The following is an 18,666-nucleotide window of genomic DNA, read 5'->3' as shown; positions in this document are numbered from 1 at the left end:
GACTAAAACAACCCATCCTAAAAGGGGCTTAGTCATAATTACTAGTACAATAGTACAATGCTATGTTACTCCATGTCAAAAGGAGTATCTTTGATAAGCTGTGCTGTCCCCTCCCACCAACCCACTACTATAGGTGGGCAAGTCTCCAGTGCTGGTCTACCAAAAAACATTCTTGCCCACTCAGAAGTGACTGTGATAGTATCCCTCACACCTCCACACTGGGAAAGAAAGCACTTACTAATGAAGTGTTCCATATTTACACGATGGGATGAAATTACCTGCTAAGGCACCATATTTAAATTTACCATGCCTTTTCCCATGCTCTCTCAATATGGGCATCTCAGTATCCCATGACATCTCAGCTGGAATCTTGGTTTAAAGGGTTGCAGCACTTCAGAGATAAAGTCTGTGTTGAGCTATCTGCAGGTCTGGTTTGGGGACGAAGCAGTGAAAAACGGTGTAACCAAAGCTGATTTCATGTACCCCACATGGAGTCCCACATGACTTTTTTGTTCTGGGACACTCTGCAGTGCCAGTAACCATGCACTGACATTCAGAACCCTTTCCCAGATGGAAACCCGATGGATAAACTGGGAGACTGTGCTCGCCCTCTGTCCCTCACGTCTCATGGGCACACTGTCCCATAGCTCGGGACCCGCGATAATTCACGGCTCATATAGCAATGCTCCCCGTGCTCGGGAGTCTCCACCCGGTACCAGCAGACCCCTCACTTCGACCCACGCCTAGAGGCGACTGTCCCGCCAGCGCTCCACCCCGAGACAGGCGAAGGTGCCGCCGGACTGGCCGCAGCCTCGGTGCCGCCGGCAGAAGACCCCGGCCCCCCCGCGCAAGGGCGGGGAGGCCGCGCCAGGGCCCGCGAAGACGGAGGGCAGGGCCGGGGGGAGTGGCCGGCCCGGCCCGGCCCCATAAATAGCCCTCGGCGGGGTGGTGGCGGGAGGAGCCGTCGGAACCGTCGCCGCAGTCGCCGCCGCCGTCGCCGTCGCTGCGCCGGCCGCGGGCAGAGTCAGCACCGCGGACAGCGCCCGCCGCCCCTCCGCCGCCCCCCGCCGCGCCCCGCGCCCCCAGCATGACGGCGGAGACCCACCTGCAGGGCGTGGAGATCTCGGCCGCCCAGTTCTTCGAGATCTGGCACCACTACGACTCCGACGGTGACTCTTTGCCCCCCCCGGGGCGGCGGGGGCGCGGGGGGCGGAGGGGGGTGCAAGACCGCGGGAGGCTTGGGGGGGGAACCCCACCGCTCCCCACCCGAAAAGCAGCCCCGGCTCCGCTCCGCTCCGCGCCCGCCGCCTCGCAGCCTCGGGGCGCAGATCGGGAGCCGTCAGGGGCTGAGGTCGGTGCCAGGTGACCCCGGTTTGCAGGAGCGAGCAGACGGGTCGGAGGCGTCCCCTGGCAGCGCTGAAGAGCGGAGAGAGTTTGGAGGGAGCGATGACCACAACCGTAACTCTTTCTGTTGTAGGCAATGGGTACATGGATGGGAAGGAGCTACAAAACTTCATCCAGGAGCTGCAGCAGGCACGGAAGAAGGCAGGCTTGGTAGGTTAATGTTTCGTCCCACTTTTCCGTCTTCTCCAGGGAAGAAGAGTTTTCTTGAGCAAACTACAGTGCCCCGGTTCCTTCAGTTCTCTCTTGCCAACACACAGGTTCAGGCACTCGCTTCACCAGGCAAAGGGAAGTAGCTCGGTTAGAAATTAGCAGGTTGCAAATGAAATAAATCATCTGGTTTGGTAAGGTGAGGCCAGGGTCCACCTCCCTGGAGAGCAGGTCCTGCTCACATCTTGCCAGGCTATGATCTGATGCTCTTACAGTGCTCAAAAAGAAAAGAAATGCATGGAAACTATCCTTTGTCTTGGATGTGACCTTATCCCATTGCAATTAATCTTACCCAATCCAGATATGTACTGACACTGGGAAAAAAAAAAAAAAAAAAAAAAAAAAAAAAAAAAAAAAAAAAAAAAAAAAAAAAAAAGAAAGAAAGAAAGAAAAAGAAAACCAGCACTTTTTCAAGTTAGTTGGATGTTGGTTTTATTTCATACCGAATGGGCAGTATGGGCTGAAATGCATTCCTGCCCCTTGGTGGTCAGTAAATAGATCTGCAGATGAGCTCTACCCACTTTTTGCCCTTCACTGGGAGTAGGAGTACCAGATCCTGGTAGTTTAAATTGCTCAGAGAGACAGCAAAGTTTTTGTCAGTGCTGTAAAACTAATTCCATGCATGAGTTATTAAAGCACTAATTATAAATTTCCTCCAAAATTAACCCCTTGGAGAGAGAAAAAAAAAAAAAATAAAAGAAAAAAGGCAGAAAAAGGAAGGGAACAAAGAAAGAGAGAAAGAAAGAATTGAAAGAAACACTGTAAAGAGTGAAATAGAAGGAAACTTTTCTAAAAATTAACTTGCCTTTTAAGAGGCTGCTTAGTGTAGAACTCAACTATATAACCTAAGTAAGTCTACTTAAATCAATTTATGCTAAAAGGCTTCTAAAGTACCAGAACAACTGAAATTATAATTTAACTGGATGGCATGTATGTACTGGGGGAAATAAATTACTACCTCATATAAGAATACTTCCAAACTGAGCAATAGCTTGTCAATAATCACCTTTACTTTAAAAGTTTCTGTATAATATAGAAACAAATGAAAAAACACAATAATATGCAGTTTAATTTATAGCGTGGAAAGTTGTGTCTTGTAATTTGCATGACTGTAAACTTCACACATCTGAAAATCTGCCTCCCAGCAATGCCTTTAGTGTTACTGCAATCTTGGTACCAGTTAACTCTCCTTATTGCCGTTGATGAAGACACTCATTTGCATGAGTGTAAGTTTAAACTAAAATTTAAAACCTAATCAAGTAAGAAAGAACCCTACTAGAAAATTGGGTATGTTTTTTAGAGGGAAAAAGTATCTTTTCTCTTTTTGTCACAGAAATTATTAAATATAATTTTAATATCTTTCAAATATTGCAGCAGAATAAATCTCTCCTCTATATTGAAATGCAGGGAACTTAAGTACCTCCATTACAATAAGGATATTAAAACCTGCATATATTTAGTAGCATTGGTATTCTCAGTAGAAGTGCTTATATATTATTCAGTATGTAAAAAGTTAATTAGACACTCTAGGAAAAAATATTAGTACGTAAAAAGTTAATTAGACACTCAAGGAAAAAATATTTATCATTCTAAGATCAGGTTCTTCTTTCTCTCAAAGCAAGTTTGCATCTGTTCTTGAAAACAGAGCCTGCTCAAAGTAACAAAAAAGCCATTCAGATTTATTATTTTGTTCTACAAATTCCATAATTTTTTTTTTTTTTTTAATAACCTCTGCCTGTATCTAACATTATATTTAACATAACATCAAATTCAATACTTGATCCATTGTCTCTGCCATTGGTAGGTATTACCTTCACCCCTGAAGTCTTTTTCTGGAGTATGTATATATGTCATCTGAGCTTTAAAATCTAAGCTGATGCTTGGATGTGAAGCTCATTTGCCGAACAATCATCTCATTAGTTCGTGTCTTGTCACACAGGATACTAATTCAGTATCTTTGAATTTCTATTCTTTTGCCTGAAGGGACACATTGAAAAACTAGTGTAGGTTATATGTCATTTTCTCATCTGTCCTTCTTTTAACACCCCAAAGGTTCTTTGTCATCATTAACTTATGCATTTCAGGTCATTCTCCTGCTCACTATTTTTGAAATATTCAATTATGCATTCTTCATAGCTGGGTTTTACATCAGTCATGCCATATGCATTAAAGAATCACATTGATTCTGTCATTGAATAGGATGGTTTAGCATTTCCCAATATTCTACCCAACTACAGAACTGTTCTAATTATGTTCTAATTCTAATCCTTTTATTAATCCTCTCAGTAAGCCTGTGCTTTCACAGTTGCTTTTTCTCAGAGAGAGCAGTAGCTCACAGCCTGATTCACGCTACCCCCAACGGGTGGATGTATATTTGCAGGTTTTAAGGCTTGGTCTTTTCTTTGGTAACACTATGTCTTTTTGCTTCATGCATTATGAGAGAAAGGGCATTGATCTACTATACTTCCAGATGTGTTGAAAGAACTGCCTCTTTTTAAAAGAAAAAAAGCTACGTAGGTATATAAAAATAGCTTCCTTTTATTGTGCCCCACATTTTTGCAATACCTTCTCAACTGCCAAAAGAAACCATAGGGTGTAAGTGACTAAAACAAATGTTGATACAAGAGGTGGATCTAAGCAGAGTTATTCCACACTGGTTTCTCACTTTCTCTGCATATACAGACAATGATAATATTTCTCCACAGTAATGATTACTAGATGTCATGTAAACACAGTCATGTGTTTCTCTAGTGTCATCAATCCTTACATTTTCAAATCATATAGAAAAAAGCTATTTTTTTCCACTTTTTTTGTGTCTCAAGTTTTAAAAGGGGAGACTGAGATGTAGAGGGCTAATTTCTTATTTTCAGACATTGAACACTGCATTTGTCTCAAGTTTAGGACTAGACTTAGGCAAATTGTTTTTGTTTGAAAACATTTATTTAAATAACAGAACTCTAATAAATTATCAAGCAGCTCAAAAGCAGGTGAAGTGAAAACACAAAAAAAAACCCCTTTTTGTGAATAGCATACTGGAGGACAAGCATCCAGCTTTTGCTTAACTCGTAATCAGCTCTCCCTCCTTCAGTGCCTGGGCACTGCTTGGCACTTCTGAGGCTGATACTGGAAAAATTAGTAAAATATTTAACCAGGACTAATTAAAATCCAGGCATCTGAACTTTCCATTCTATCTGCTAAGCAAACTTGTCCCCACTTTGGGATCTCTAGATGAAAGGTGACATTGAAGTGCATTGTATTAATAACCACATCTCTAATTAAAGCCATGGCAAATTACTAACCTGCCATGGATGACTTTGACAGAAATAGGATACTAGGCCATGATTGGATCAGCTACAAGGAAGTGACATTTTAGTTAGCTTTGGTGATTGAAATTTGGGACAAACTACAATGGAGTCTGTGCAGTTGAGATTCCCTGTGTCTCCAGTAAGAGAATAATTTAGGTCCTATATAATCAGCTCTGTTAGAGTAACTAAACCTTTAATTTCCAGATACTTCTGTATTTTCACCTATTACCATAGAACTGTTAATTGTTTTAACATAGCTGTGATTCTTGCTGCACAGTTTTTCTAGCTCATAATTATAAGAAATACAAAGAAAACTCAGAAAGTTCTATCAGTACTGAAAGGCTGATGGCAGCTCATGTCAAAGGAAGGGAAGTCAAGTTGAAAGGTGAAATCAAACATTTAAATTTTCACCTTAAGGCTGGCACCTTTGCTGTATACTAAAGCAAGGATAGGCTTTGGAGAACAGTTGTATAGCAGGGACCATAACTCATTTGAAGAAGAATTATGCTGGCTTTAGTCTGACTGATTTAAGGTACCATTCAAAGATTTATCCCTCCTAAATCTGCCTCTCTGCATTTCAGCAATGGCATTTTGACTCTGTTTCTGTGATAACTGGATACTAAGCAGTGAAAAATAAGATATCATAATGAGATCTTTAGGGCTAAAATAGTATCCACTGTTCAGGAAAAATCCACTCAAAGCTGTGAAAAGGCTATTTTAGTGTTTAAATCTATTATACTGAAATTTTCCTTATTTTGAATGATTTTGCACTGCCCTCAAGTTACTAATCTAAAAATGAAAACTGAGAAAATTGACTAATAATTGCCTATGAACTTCACTGTCATCCTCTTAAATGAAGGAGCTGTTATACACATCTTCCAACACATCTGTCTTTATAGTTTTTTTTCATTCTGTAAACTAAAATAGGAGTTCTAAGTATTTAGATGCCAATCATTCACACTGATTCCAATATAATTCCCTAGGAAGTCAAATTTCTCACAACTGCATTATTCATGATTTTTAGAAAAACCTCCAATTTCATTTAAACCTGATGAATCTAGCTGCAGCAAACATGAGTACTTCATCAAATCTGGTAAATTATTTGGCAATTAATACAACATTCAAGTTACTTTACATACACTTCTCTGTAACTTATAGTAATGATTCTCTTTGTAGGATTTAACACCCGAAATGAAAGCTTTCGTGGATCAATATGGAAAGACTACGGATGGAAAAATAGGAATAGTTGAGGTAAGACAATGGATCTATGACAAAAGACTGAAATGTTAACTCATAGAAAATACATTTAATATAGAATAATGCAAGCATAATACGTAGATATTTTTGATTTTTAGTTACACAGAAAATTTCTGTCTTTAGTATTTTTTCAGTAAAGAGATTTTTCTCGTAACAAGGTGTTCCTTACCACTCTCTTGACATTTCAGTACACTTCATTTAACTTTGCCTACTTTATTCAGTACATCAACAGCAATTTAGATTTCCTACAAAAAAGCTAGAAGATATGTTTTAGAAATTTAAGTTGTGAAAATAAATGTTACTTATTGCTACCTATGACTTTGAACTAACGTTCTGTCACCATTCCTACAGTAAGGATAACAAACAAGTGAACTCAACTGGGGAATCACTGTATGTGGTTTATTCTAAAAAAATACATATATGGGAGAGCAGGTTAATCATGTTAAATTTAAACAAAATTTTAACAGTAGTTCTCATCCAGCTTGTGAAATAGTAAGATTTCTTATTAATTCCTTTCCTGAACTCTAACAGAACGTCAGGCAAAAAATTCCTTTATTGCTTACTCCCACTTTCTAAAGGGGGCAAAGATAACCAAACCCTTTTAAATAGGCAGCAGCTCAGCAGCTGTATAATTTAGAGAACTTTCAGGGAAGGGAGAAATCATGGTGTTTTCTCTCACTTTCATTACTCTCTGCTGCAAGTCAAAAAGGAGAGTTTGTTGGGTTACAGCTTGAGAAGGGTCTTTTTCAAGTCTAAATCTGAGACTCATGTATGTCACTCTGAGTGCAGTGAGACTGCAGTTTTATTATTAAATGCTGTTATATATATATTTTCTTCTGATAATAAGAAGTCTGACCTGGAGAGCTAATTAAGAAACAGTAGCTGGAAACAAGCCAGGTCTGCAAAATTTCTACAGTGACCAACTTTGGGTCAGTAGCTAAATTTAAAATAGAGGACTAAATAGAATCTCTAAAAGTCAATCAGAAGTGTCATTACTGATATAATAGGTCATTTCAGGGTAGCCTTTTTTTCTGTGTCATGTGTATGAATTGCATATACTTGTTTAAATGCATATAAAGCTACAATTAAATTACCATGGATTTATGAACTATTTGTTTCACTTGCAGCTATAACTTATTTTATAAAAACGCATCTTTTGACAATAGTTAGGACTGATCAAATATTTCACATCTTTTGACAATAGTTAGGACTGATCAAATATTTCTGCACCTAAAAAGTACTAGTCTTTATTTGGGCTAATGAACTGTTTGGTTATGGACTAGCAAAACAGCATATTAATTTGGCATTGAAGAATTCCATTTAATTTAGTAGTATTGAGCATGTGTAATAGCAAGCACTGGATGCAAGAAGAATGTGTAGAGAGCCTGAAAAAGAATGTGCTTCTTTGCATAGGGAAGATAACTCAAAGTTTTATCTTTCAAATGGTATTTCTGATTCTGCTATTGACCGGTGAGTAAAGGGGATCAGATCTGATAGGGCCCGATATGGTGCAGTTCTCACCACCCCCGGTGAAGTGCCAGGCATGCTCAGCATCCATGGAAGCCCCTGAATAGTGACTCTTATACTCAGTTCAGTGACTGAAGGGACTTTATTCCTTAATATAGCAGTTTTCTCACTCAATTGCTGTATTTTATTCCACTTACATCAGCATGAAGCTTGATTTGGAAACTGCTGATGGGACTCAGATAGAATGTGGTGTGTGTGCAGAGCAGTATGATATTAAAGTTGGTATTTGGACTTGATTCTCCTTCCGTACAAATAAAAATGTCCAGCAGTTCCAGATTGTTCCCATTCACATAGTCCACCAAATAGATTTTTTCTTAAAAAATGTATGAATGTTGTTTAAAAAGAAATTATGTAAAGCCATTCAGATTCTTATCCATCACAATGAATACCTCAGCAGCTGATGGAAAACATCCCAGTGAACAATTTGGTTTCAGGAAAGGTTTGTTGACGTAGATCAAGAGGAGGCCTCGGTGGCTTCACAGATAAAGGAGTGGATTTTCTGCTCAGATCAAGTTTTCAGTTCTGTCTGTGCACACTGCATGTAGCTCCCTAGCTTTTATCCAGCTAAAGCCAAGAGTCCGACCAGGCCACTTACTTGTCTCGTGTAAGGGACCTTTCTTTCACCCTTTGTATTCATTCGTTTACTAAGACATGGATGTGAGTTTTTGAAACTCAGGACTGCAATCATTCCACATTCAAATTATTTGAAGCTTACTGCTGCTGTAAAAATAACTTCTTAATAGCCTAATATACTTTGTACTCCCATTTTCTATTACAGGATTTTTTAAATAAAATTCACTGTGTTAGGTGAAAGGAAATTTAAAAACCAAAAACTTTTAAATATCAACAGAATGTACTTAGAGAATGATTTCTAGAAAATAGTTCTGATATTGTCTTAAGTACTGAGACTATTTTTTCTGCTAGGCAACTTATAAAGACACACCTCAGCCTGCAGCTGAGCAGAGAGGAGTCAAGCCAGTCTCAGGCTTTGTGGTTATCCTCTATTATTCACGATGTGAAAATAGCCAAAATATGCTTTCTCACAGCTTTTCTCACATAAAAGCTCACAGAAAACCTCACTAAACTGCTATTGCTGCCATACACAAACTTGCAGTGGTCTACACTCTTACACAAATAAGCTCATGAAGTCCCCCTGTGCTTATCCTCTTACAGAAGTCATCATTAGAAACAGCATCGGGTTTACATCTTTCCTCTCTGTAGTGATATAACAGAGACTGGGAAGTCAAGCCAGTTTCCCCACAATCTCCTCATCCCTTAGTAATGCAGAGCTTACCACAAAAAGCAATGTAATGCTATTTGAGGGAGGAGCTTGGAGGACTGGACTTACCTGTAGCAATATTGTTTCTATTACGAGAACAGAAAGACTTTTTTTGTCAGCAGCCTGAGCTGGTGCTGGACACTGAGCTACTACATCCTTGTAACGTAAAAGCCTCTGCTTTCCCTTAAGTCTTACAAAGGCTGAGAGATACAGCTTAAAATAAGGTAATTTTCTTCTAGAGGTACTATATTCTGTACCTCAGATATGGTTTGTTACTGCTAGGAAGCTGTTAATGTTCCCTCCAAAAGTTACTATTTACATTTACCTTCGCACCTTGTACTATTTTACAGTGCACTTGCAAAATTCACCAGCGAGAGATGTAGAGGTCCCATGAATGACATCTAATTTATTATTCCCACACATGTAAACCCTTGCTTATTGTCATAATCAGTCCCTTCCCCTGAACTCTGCTTATTGTTATAATCAGTTCTTCCATTCAACATTTGTTGTTGAGTGGGAATGTTGATTTACTCTAAAAATCAAAGTTCCCATGACAGGGAGGTGTTTTTCCACAAAACCCTACTAAAATAATACACATTTAGCTATTGCATACATATGAACATGTACTTACTCACACATGTATTTATACTGGGATGGCTTTTGAAAGCTGATGACAAAAATACAGTGTTTAAGTTGATCAGTTTGGACTTTCAGCCATTTAGCAAAAGCACTCAGAACACTCTGAAGAGCCTGACAGTCTGTCATCGGCTGCTCCATTTATATAAGGAAAATAGTCTGATGTGTCTTTTCTGTTGTACCAATGTTTAAAGGATATATCTGATGCCATGCACAGATAATTTTGGAGAAATGAGAGATCTGTCTCCATACCCCTTGTTGTGCCTGTAGGGTGAGAGGCAGAGATGATCTCATCCACGGTGCTGCTGGAACGCAGTAAAAAAGCCTGAACAATTAGGCAGTAGCACTGAAATAGGCAGAACAAGGGATCTGAGAGCATGAAATTAATGCAGAAAACCAAAAACTTTAATCCAAATTTTAAGATGGGGCTCCAGGAAGTCTGCAGACATCATTTTCCATAAAAGAATGCGGCTAAGAAATCTGTCCTCCTAGTAAGCACAGCTGGTCTATTCTTCAAGTGAAAAGTTTTCTTTAATCAAAACACTTTTCATACATTTTGAGGACAGAAAAAATATTGGGCTTTTGTTAAAAACAAATCCTGATTTTACATTAAATTAGACAGCATATTCTCAATCTTCTACATTTGTCACTTGCCAAAATTGAGTTATAGTAAATGAACATTTTCGATAATCAGTACAATAATGTCTGATTTTAAAAAAGCCTTTTGTAGAGCAGAGGCACTGGAGGAACCACCCCAGATTTTGCACAGCTAAAATTCCTTTTAATTTTTTTCTGGTATTTATAGCTCTTTTGAGCATATCTCTGCTCCTGACAAATGATCCACTGGCTGCTATCCCCTTACTCTTTCCATTTTCTTTTTTTCTCCTGGCTTTTTCATATAATTTTCTGTTTACCTTACACACATGTTCTTCATGTCAGTGTACCTCTCTCCTCTTCCTCGGTATCTGTGAGTAGTCTATTTTCCTCACTTTCCTAATTTATGGTCCTTTACTCTTATCCTATAAACATCCTCATGTTACGCTTTTCCTTCATGCTGATTCCAAGGTTTTCACCACAGAACCTAACTCTGCATGGGTGAATATTTTTCCCTTTCCCCAGCTGTCCCTTCAGTAAAGTGCTGTCTCACTCCCTTTCTCAAACCTCAGTTCTGTTTGCCCTTGATAAGAAAAAGCTGCAAGCCCAAAGCCTTTCAGAGGCATCTTCCAAACCTTTCAACTCACAGGATGGAGATTCGGATGGGACCACAACTCTCACAATGAGTGAAGAATTTCATACTCTTTTTAAGAAGTTCTTTTGCAGGCTCAGATGGACTAATGAAGAGACAAAAGTCAAAGTCAATCTTCCTTAAATTCTGTTACAGCTTGCTCAGGTATTACCAACGGAAGAGAATTTCCTGTTGTTCTTCAGGTGCCAGCAGCTAAAGTCAAGTGAAGACTTCATGCAGGTACAGTATGAAAAGTTGCATTTCATAAAATCATCCAAGGCCTGTTTGTCATGAATGTACCATTAAAGCATTCACGTTCTGATTGCAGACATGGAGAAAATATGACAGTGACCACAGTGGCTTCATTGATTCTGAGGAGCTTAAGGTAAACCAATACCCGTGAGTATGGATGATGTGAGAACAGGTATTGGACTGCAGCCTGTGCTGCTATCTGCTTCTTCAGATACCCACCCATGCATTTTTTTGCATTTCAAACCTGACTGAAAAGCAATACGGTTAGCTGATGTTTTTATCACCAGTAGATTATTTGAAGTGAAACTCTAATCCAATCGATGTTTTTTAAAGCGTGTTATTGATTCAGATCAATGTTTGTCTCAAGTGGCTTAAGATAGCGGGTACTCTAGGTTAGAAGAGAGAAAGATTAAGATAGCAAGACAGGCCTCTGAAAGTTATCTGTTTCTTTTTTTAATTATTATTTTAGGGAAGAGAGCTCCTTTGTCAGCTTTATCCAAAGGTATCACTACCATTAATCACTGTGCTGCTGGACAGACCATGCTCTCAAGTATTATGTCGCCCTGCAGTTTCTGCTGTAATACGGTTCAGCTAATACAGCTGGAATTGTGTTGCCTCTGCTTGGTTAACTTAGTGGGATTCTGGTATCAGCACTAACATGCACAAATAAGAGCAGAAAAGAGCAGCCATCTCAGCCTTTCAGAATTAAAGAATCTTAAAACTAGTCATAAAAATAACAGAAATTCATAGGTGCTGAATCATAGTGTCACAGATTCACAGAGTGGTTGGAAGGGACTTCTGGAAGTCATCTGGTCCCAAACGTCTGCCCAAGCAAGGCCACCTACAGCCAGTTGCCCAGGACCATGTCTAGATTGTTTCTGAGTATCTCCAAGGATGAAGACTCCACAACCTTTCTGGGAAACCTGTGCCAGTGGCTCAATCACAGGGAAAAATATTTCCTGATGTTCAGAGGGAGCTTCCTGTGTTTCAGTTTATACCCACTGCCTCTTGTCCTGTCACTGGGCACCAGCCTGGTTCCATCCTCTTTGCGTGGTCCCTTTTAGTATTTATATTGATGAGGTTGTTGAAGTGCCTTTGAGCCATCTCTTCTCCAGGTTGAACAGTCCCAGCTCTTTCAGGCCTTCCTCGTAGGAGATGCTTATATACTGCAGACTCTGAGTAGAAAGGTACTATTTTTCCACAGTTCAGTTGTGCTTGATACATTACTGTAGCTTCAAATTCAGACGTATCAAAACAGTTCATAGCAAGAGAAAGACCTAATAGTATTTGGACTATCTAATTTGGACTATTTTGTCCATATGTAGTACTTTAAGGAAGAACTACACAAGCTTTATTAAGCACCAGGAGATGAAACTGTCTGAAATCCTTTTAGCTCTTCTTTTGAGAAGAGGAATCCATATCAGACAACTCACATCTTTTTTCCTTTTCCCTTCATCTTTGGGTTTGGTATGTGTGTGACATTTGCCAAGGATCCTACCTCAAGATAACCATCAGCCAAGCAAGCCCTGGCTGGTTGCAACAGGTTGGTGTATCTGAAGTTGGCAGGACCAAGAGGAGGCCATGCCCATAGCACTTGAGATCTCTCCAGCTGTTAGACAATGTCTTAAGGACTGTAGGTAGCTGCTATTATATAAAATAATGTTAAAAAGGTAAGGCTGATTGAGGACCAGCTGAAGAATTTTAACTGGGTTCCTAATGGACCTATCTCTCCTGTGCTGCAAGATGCTGGCTGCCTCAGAGAAGGAGGTCATTTTAACTTGTAGAAAATAAGGCACAAATGTCCAGATTTATTTTTAGACCAGTATTTCCTGACAAGCCCAAACATTTAAAGTAGTTGCTATGTGAGAAGTACACCCACTTACAACTTTGTAAGAGAAATTTAAGCAGGAAATCTGGGAAACTTTCTAACAATAGTAACAGTAGTGGAATACTTTGCCAAAGGGGTATTTAGGAAAAGTTTGGCAATAGCTTCGATCTGACAGAAACTCAGGAAGTTTAGGTGTAGATGATCTTGCCTTGAGACAGAGATGGGCTGAACATCCTTTCAATGGCCTTTCCAGTTCTATTTACCATGAAATCACACAACCTTACACGTCTCCATAATGTCCCTTTACAGTTTTGAAGGCATGTTCTTTGTATACAAGCTACCAGGAAGGTCTTGCAGCACAGAGGGGGCCCAACTGGATGAACTAGAGTTGATATTTGTCATCTGCCTATTGACGTGGTTGCATTCAAATTCAAGAATATCATCTATACACAAATAGATTTTTTTAGGAGCTACTCCATTTTCTATCTTGAAATTTATCCCAAAATTCCATCAAGATAATGACATTTCAACTGGTGACAGTAATTAGGTACTTCATTGAGCACTGACAGGCATGTAGACATGTCAGGTCTTGCAGTGTGTGTGTTAAATTGATGTCTTTCTTTTTTAATGCCACAGAACTTTTGTACAAAAGCTTAAACCAATGAATGGGTGGAAACAATTGTACTTTTTAGGATAAAAAGGGCTGCTGTTTGAAGTCATGTGATACTTATTAAATTCTCATTCAAAAAAACCTTATGAAACTGGCTGCACACATTTAAAACAGAAGGTGGGAAGGAGCAATATAAGTTAACATTCACTTCTAGAACCAGGCACTGCCACAGGGAAGGAGAAAACTTAATCATTGGTTGTTTTCTGTAAAATTGTTCCTATGTTGGAAGAAGTGATTAGGCATCCAAGTTTTCAAGGTGACTCAAGGTTAATTAGTTTAGTTTACTGATAGAGGTGATTAGGAAGCAGTAACTTGAAAGCTAAACTATTTTTTCCAAATTCACAACAAATGGCATACAGTGCTAAAAGTTTTATGAGTCACTTTTTCCAAATAAAAACTGTGCAGTATACTTGAACTGATAGAAAGAAACTGTTATGTTCTTAGCTGTTGATTACTCCTTCTTTTCATAGTATTTCCCATTGCTTTAATCAGAAGATTAAAGAAGGGTTGGACTTGATGATCTCTGAGGTCCCTTCCAACCCAGCCAATTCTATGATTCTATGATTCTAAGATAACAAGTCGAGCTTTTTACAGTGCAGATAAAAACTAACCTATTCCTCTTCCATTTATTTTAACAGAGCTTCTTGAAAGATTTATTACAGAAAGCAAATAAGCAGATCGAAGACTCAAAGCTAACAGAGTACACAGAAATAATGGTAAGATTATTTACAGGCATATTTTAACAAGACAGGATTAATCCCAACACTGTTGTTTTTAGCCACTGGTGGGATTCAAATGACTTGGAGCTCCACCAGGCCCTAGTCAGGACAAATATGTGATTGCAACAGCAAGACAACTGCTTGCATCTAGTACTGCAAGTACTTCTGTAGCTGCAGGGTTTTTCTTGTTTTTTGTTTTTTTGTTTTTATTTGTTTGTGTGTTTTGGTTTGTTTTTTTTAATAAATAAAAATCCTTAGGTTGCTCCTTCCATCCCACAGTTATGGTGCTTCATGGTAGGGATCAGTGCTGGCTTCTGAGTGGACGTTTCAGAAGACTCAGAAATTTTGTCTTCTGGAAATGCATGGCACTACATTTTTTGGTTTTTCCAGCTTGGTTTCATCCTAAATATTTTAGCAACCAAAAAGTGTGAGGTAAACACACTAGGCCTCAAATCAGCCTGAAAATGGCAAATCAAAACTTGCGTGTCTCCTGGAAAAAGTCTGCTGGTTTGTTGTACCAGTACACCTAGAATGTTGTACCATTTACCTAGAATTGCTGCTGAATTCACTGAATTTAATTTGTACATTTTTCATTCAGGAAGCTTTTGGACCTTTAGATTAGTGTGGTCCAAGTTTTGGCCTCTGCAGCAATACACAATGACAAAAAATTAATAGTAATAAGAAAATACATTTAAGGCCAACTCATAATCTCCTCAGAAAGCAGCAGACTAATAGAAAACTTACAGCCCTGAGCAGCTGCAGGCAGGCACAGCCGACCACTAGCAACCCATCAAAATCCAGAATATGTTGACTTCACAGCTGCCACTGCTCACCTCCCCCAGACACAAATCTCCTTTCAGGGGAAATGCATGTGAGGCAGATGCCTTTATACAAACAAAAGAAGTGTTAAAAAGAACCAGGGTGTTACGTAGAAAAAAAATGTTTATAGAATTGGTCTCTTTTCTGGTCTCCTTTGTCATTTATCATGTATTAACTGAGTGAAATTGAATCTTTTTTCCACGGCATTAGTTCTGCCTTTAAAAGAATCTGCACATATTTCAGTAGAGGATACCACCTTCCCTCTTATGTAAAAACTACATCTAAAATTACTGTGATTGAAAGTGATGGGATGGTGTGTCAGTGGTAGTGTTGTCAGTACAATGTCTAACAACATTTTGTACAGTTTGCTGCTTTTGTGAATCTTCTATACAGCAAAGGCAAAAGAATACTTGAAAATAGAAAAATGGAACTATAAAAACATAAATACTGCTCATCTTCATCTACTTCTAATAATAAGTTGCTTGTGCCTCTCAGGCAGCAGCAAGCTCATCCTTTCAAGGCCTTGAAGAAAAACAAATTACTACAACAGAGTGATAAATATTATTAGAAATAGCATTCACTCATTTTGTCAAGTTACATTAACATATTTATTCCTATAATTTAATTTCCCATTTTCATACCTGCAACAAAATGTGATCATCTACAGCATCTGTCCACTCTTTCCATGGAATTTATCACAGAAGCAGAAATTATCCTTAATTAAATATTTAGACCTAGTAGCCAATTGAATGAAATGTCTATTGTTTTCTGTCTATGGAATCAAATGTCTGGGATTCTACTGAATTTCACCTGACTGTTGTTTCACCTTTAAGATAGAGAATAATGATGCTACTGTCAGATCATGACATGAAGTCAAAAGTAAAATGTTGTGTGTCAACACTCCTCTCATTTATAAATAATTACATGCACGTTTCTCATAGGGGACATTTATCACTGTGGTAAGGTTAAGACCTACCTTACAGCAGGTTAATCAGAATTGTTCACTTGGCTTCTTATCAGGCTTTTTCAGTACAATTAGTTACTACAAATTACTTCTGCAGTAGTTTAAATGAATGCATCACACAGCAGCTCTGACAGATTAAAACCTGGGTCCATTATTTCAGCATGAGATAAAGGCTAAGTGTCATTGCATTTAAGGCTTAAAAAAAAAAAAAAAAAAAAAAAAAAAAGTCTTCATTCTGTTGGTTAATTTTGATTACTAACGTAAAGTTATGTATTCTTTCAGCTCAGGATGTTTGATGCAAACAATGATGGAAAGCTGGAGCTTACTGAACTGGCCAGGTAAATCTTCTGTCTTTATTCTCAACAAATACCATGTACCAGTTACTGTTATGGAAATAATTAAATATTTTTCACTTTGTTTTTTTTCTCTCCAAAGACTACTTCCTGTACAGGAAAATTTTCTTATTAAATTTCAGGTATGAATATTCACATTCTTAAGGTAATGTGTTACCACCACACATAACTGGGGTCATTAATGGGGGTTTTTTTGGTTTTTTTTTGTTTGCATTTAGGGTGTCAAAATGTGCGCAAAAGAATTCAATAAAGCCTTTGAGATGTATGACCAAGTAAGTCTTAAAAAAATTATTAACTGCATAGTTTGATAGCACTTATTTTCTGAATTTGTGGAAAACTAGCCATAGCCTCTAAAATGAAAAGAAAATGTTTAATATTATCTTTCTTGTCATTTTTCAGGATGGCAATGGCTATATAGATGAAAATGAACTCGATGCACTACTGAAGGATCTCTGCGAAAAGAACAAAAAGGTAATCCTAAGGGGTTTCTTTTCTCCCCTTAGAGATTAGATTTAATTTGGATTTCAAGGACACTTTAATCCATCCAATTAAGATAAATATAGATCTTCTAAATCGTAACTCCTGAAGTGAAAGTACAACTAGAAGTCTTGGCAGAAACCATGGCAGTGTAAATCCTGAATTAGGAGAGTTGTGATTACATAGTGACACTGTCAAACCCTTGCTTCTGAGACATCAGCCATCAGCTGTCTAACATGGGGCTGTAACATGGGTAACACACAAATACAGGAATGACATTTGCAGTGTTGCTATTAGACAAGCTGATAATTTTTTAATTATTATTCTTAATTTCATTTTCTGCAACCGGAAGCAAACGTGTTGATGCTGATAACGGGGTTATAAAACATTATCTGTTCTTTACATAGGAATTAGACATTAACAACCTTGCAACATACAAGAAAAGCATCATGGCCTTGTCTGATGGAGGAAAGCTTTACCGAGCAGAACTGGCTCTCATTCTCTGTGCTGAGGAAAACTAGAACTCTTCTATCATGTCCACTTAACTAGTGATGTACTCTATCTACACAATAACTGTGCACTATAAGGGAGTAGGCTGTATTTTTAAACTGCATATAGAAATTAGCCAGGATGTGTGGCACATTCCTTTCAGTTTGTTTCTATACTGTTTGTAATGTACAGTTTTTGTAACAATAAGATTGATAAAGAGAATGTCTATGTTTGGGCCAGTCTGTATATTCAAAAAGAAACTAAAATGTGTCAGGATTGGTTTTCATTCTTTTTTTTTGTTTTGTTTTTCTTTTTTTTTTTTTTTCTTTCACAAACATGGCTGGAAAAAATTAAACCTGCTGACCTGATTGCCGTGGTCATCATATCCTTTGACACTTGCAACATTTCTTGTTGAACAAAACAAAAAGGTCTACAGATATCTTTCCCCTTTAAAATTAAATGTTGTGGGTTTTAAATGCAAAACATGAATTCAGATTAAATACGACCTAGGTCTGAAATGGGAAGAGATATTGGCATGTCTGATTTCTGAAATTTACCAAGGTGCAAAGAAATATTTTCAATTGTCAAACCACTCATTTACAGATCTGTGCTCTGCAGTTTTTCGATTGCTCTTCTCATTATGAACTCATAGCACATAGATGAAGCATTTATCAGAGATCTCCATGCAGTAGTTGACAAAAATTTAGTGTTTTCAGTCTAGCTGTTTAACTTTACTGAATTTAAACATGGGCACTTCAGAAATAAATGCCTTTAATCTGTCTTGGAATCCTGGCTAAGTATAGGTATTACACAGATTAACATATGATATTATAAGTGTACCTTTCATGACTATTGCTGTGTCAGAGAATATGACAATCCATTTTCTAAACTATTTTCACATTTTGCAGGTTATAATTATTCTAGTAAATTGCTGTTTTTACATCATATTCTGTGTAATCTATAATTAAATTTAATATCCTAAGTTTGTTGGTGTCTAGTTTGTCTATTTCCCGGATTCTTTTTTCTGTACCTTATTAAGGACGAAACTATTAACTTTAAAAAAATGTGCCTCCTTGGATCTTACACTGAGTAACTGATCTATAATAATAGTATTAAAATTTAAATTAAATGAATCAAAAGATCTAGTTCAGCCTTTATACCAATTTAGAACTTCAGTTCACATTGTGGGCTCTGCTTTCTATTTTCCTAGAGAGGTATTTTTTAAATGGGCTCCGCTTTCTATTTTCCCAGAGAG

The 18,666-nt window shown here is 38.2% G+C and overlaps 1 protein-coding gene across 1 annotated transcript; it reads left to right on the top strand.

Moving 5' to 3' along the window:
* The first annotated feature begins 941 nt into the window (after positions 1-941).
* On the top strand, positions 942-18,393 carry CALB1 (calbindin 1). Its single transcript, XM_071737928.1, has 11 exons — positions 942-1,169; positions 1,478-1,554; positions 6,093-6,167; positions 10,997-11,080; positions 11,169-11,225; positions 14,229-14,306; positions 16,375-16,430; positions 16,528-16,567; positions 16,664-16,717; positions 16,845-16,916; positions 17,330-18,393. The coding sequence occupies exons 1-11, from the start codon at positions 1,088-1,090 to the stop codon at positions 17,441-17,443; spliced, it is 789 nt and encodes a 262-aa protein (XP_071594029.1). The 5' UTR covers positions 942-1,087; the 3' UTR covers positions 17,444-18,393.
* Positions 18,394-18,666: the final 273 nt, after the last annotated feature.

The sequence above is a fragment of the Heliangelus exortis genome, chromosome 2, assembly GCF_036169615.1.
Source record: "Heliangelus exortis chromosome 2, bHelExo1.hap1, whole genome shotgun sequence".
NCBI lineage: Eukaryota > Metazoa > Chordata > Aves > Apodiformes > Trochilidae > Heliangelus > Heliangelus exortis.
Note: the sequence above shows the minus strand (reverse complement) of the source record. Positions and strands in the feature narration are given on the sequence as shown.

What these genes read in the sequence shown, in the direction of transcription:
- CALB1 (XM_071737928.1), top strand. Translation starts at nt 1,088, where the DNA reads ATGACGGCGGAGACCCACCTGCAGGGCGTGGAGATCTCGGCCGCCCAG. An exon ending in TTGATTCTGAGGAGCTTAAG is followed by an intron (nt 11,226 to 14,228) that starts GTAAACCAATAC and finishes TTATTTTAACAG; the next exon opens with AGCTTCTTGAAAGATTTATT. An exon ending in ATTTTCTTATTAAATTTCAG is followed by an intron (nt 16,568 to 16,663) that starts GTATGAATATTC and finishes GTTTGCATTTAG; the next exon opens with GGTGTCAAAATGTGCGCAAA.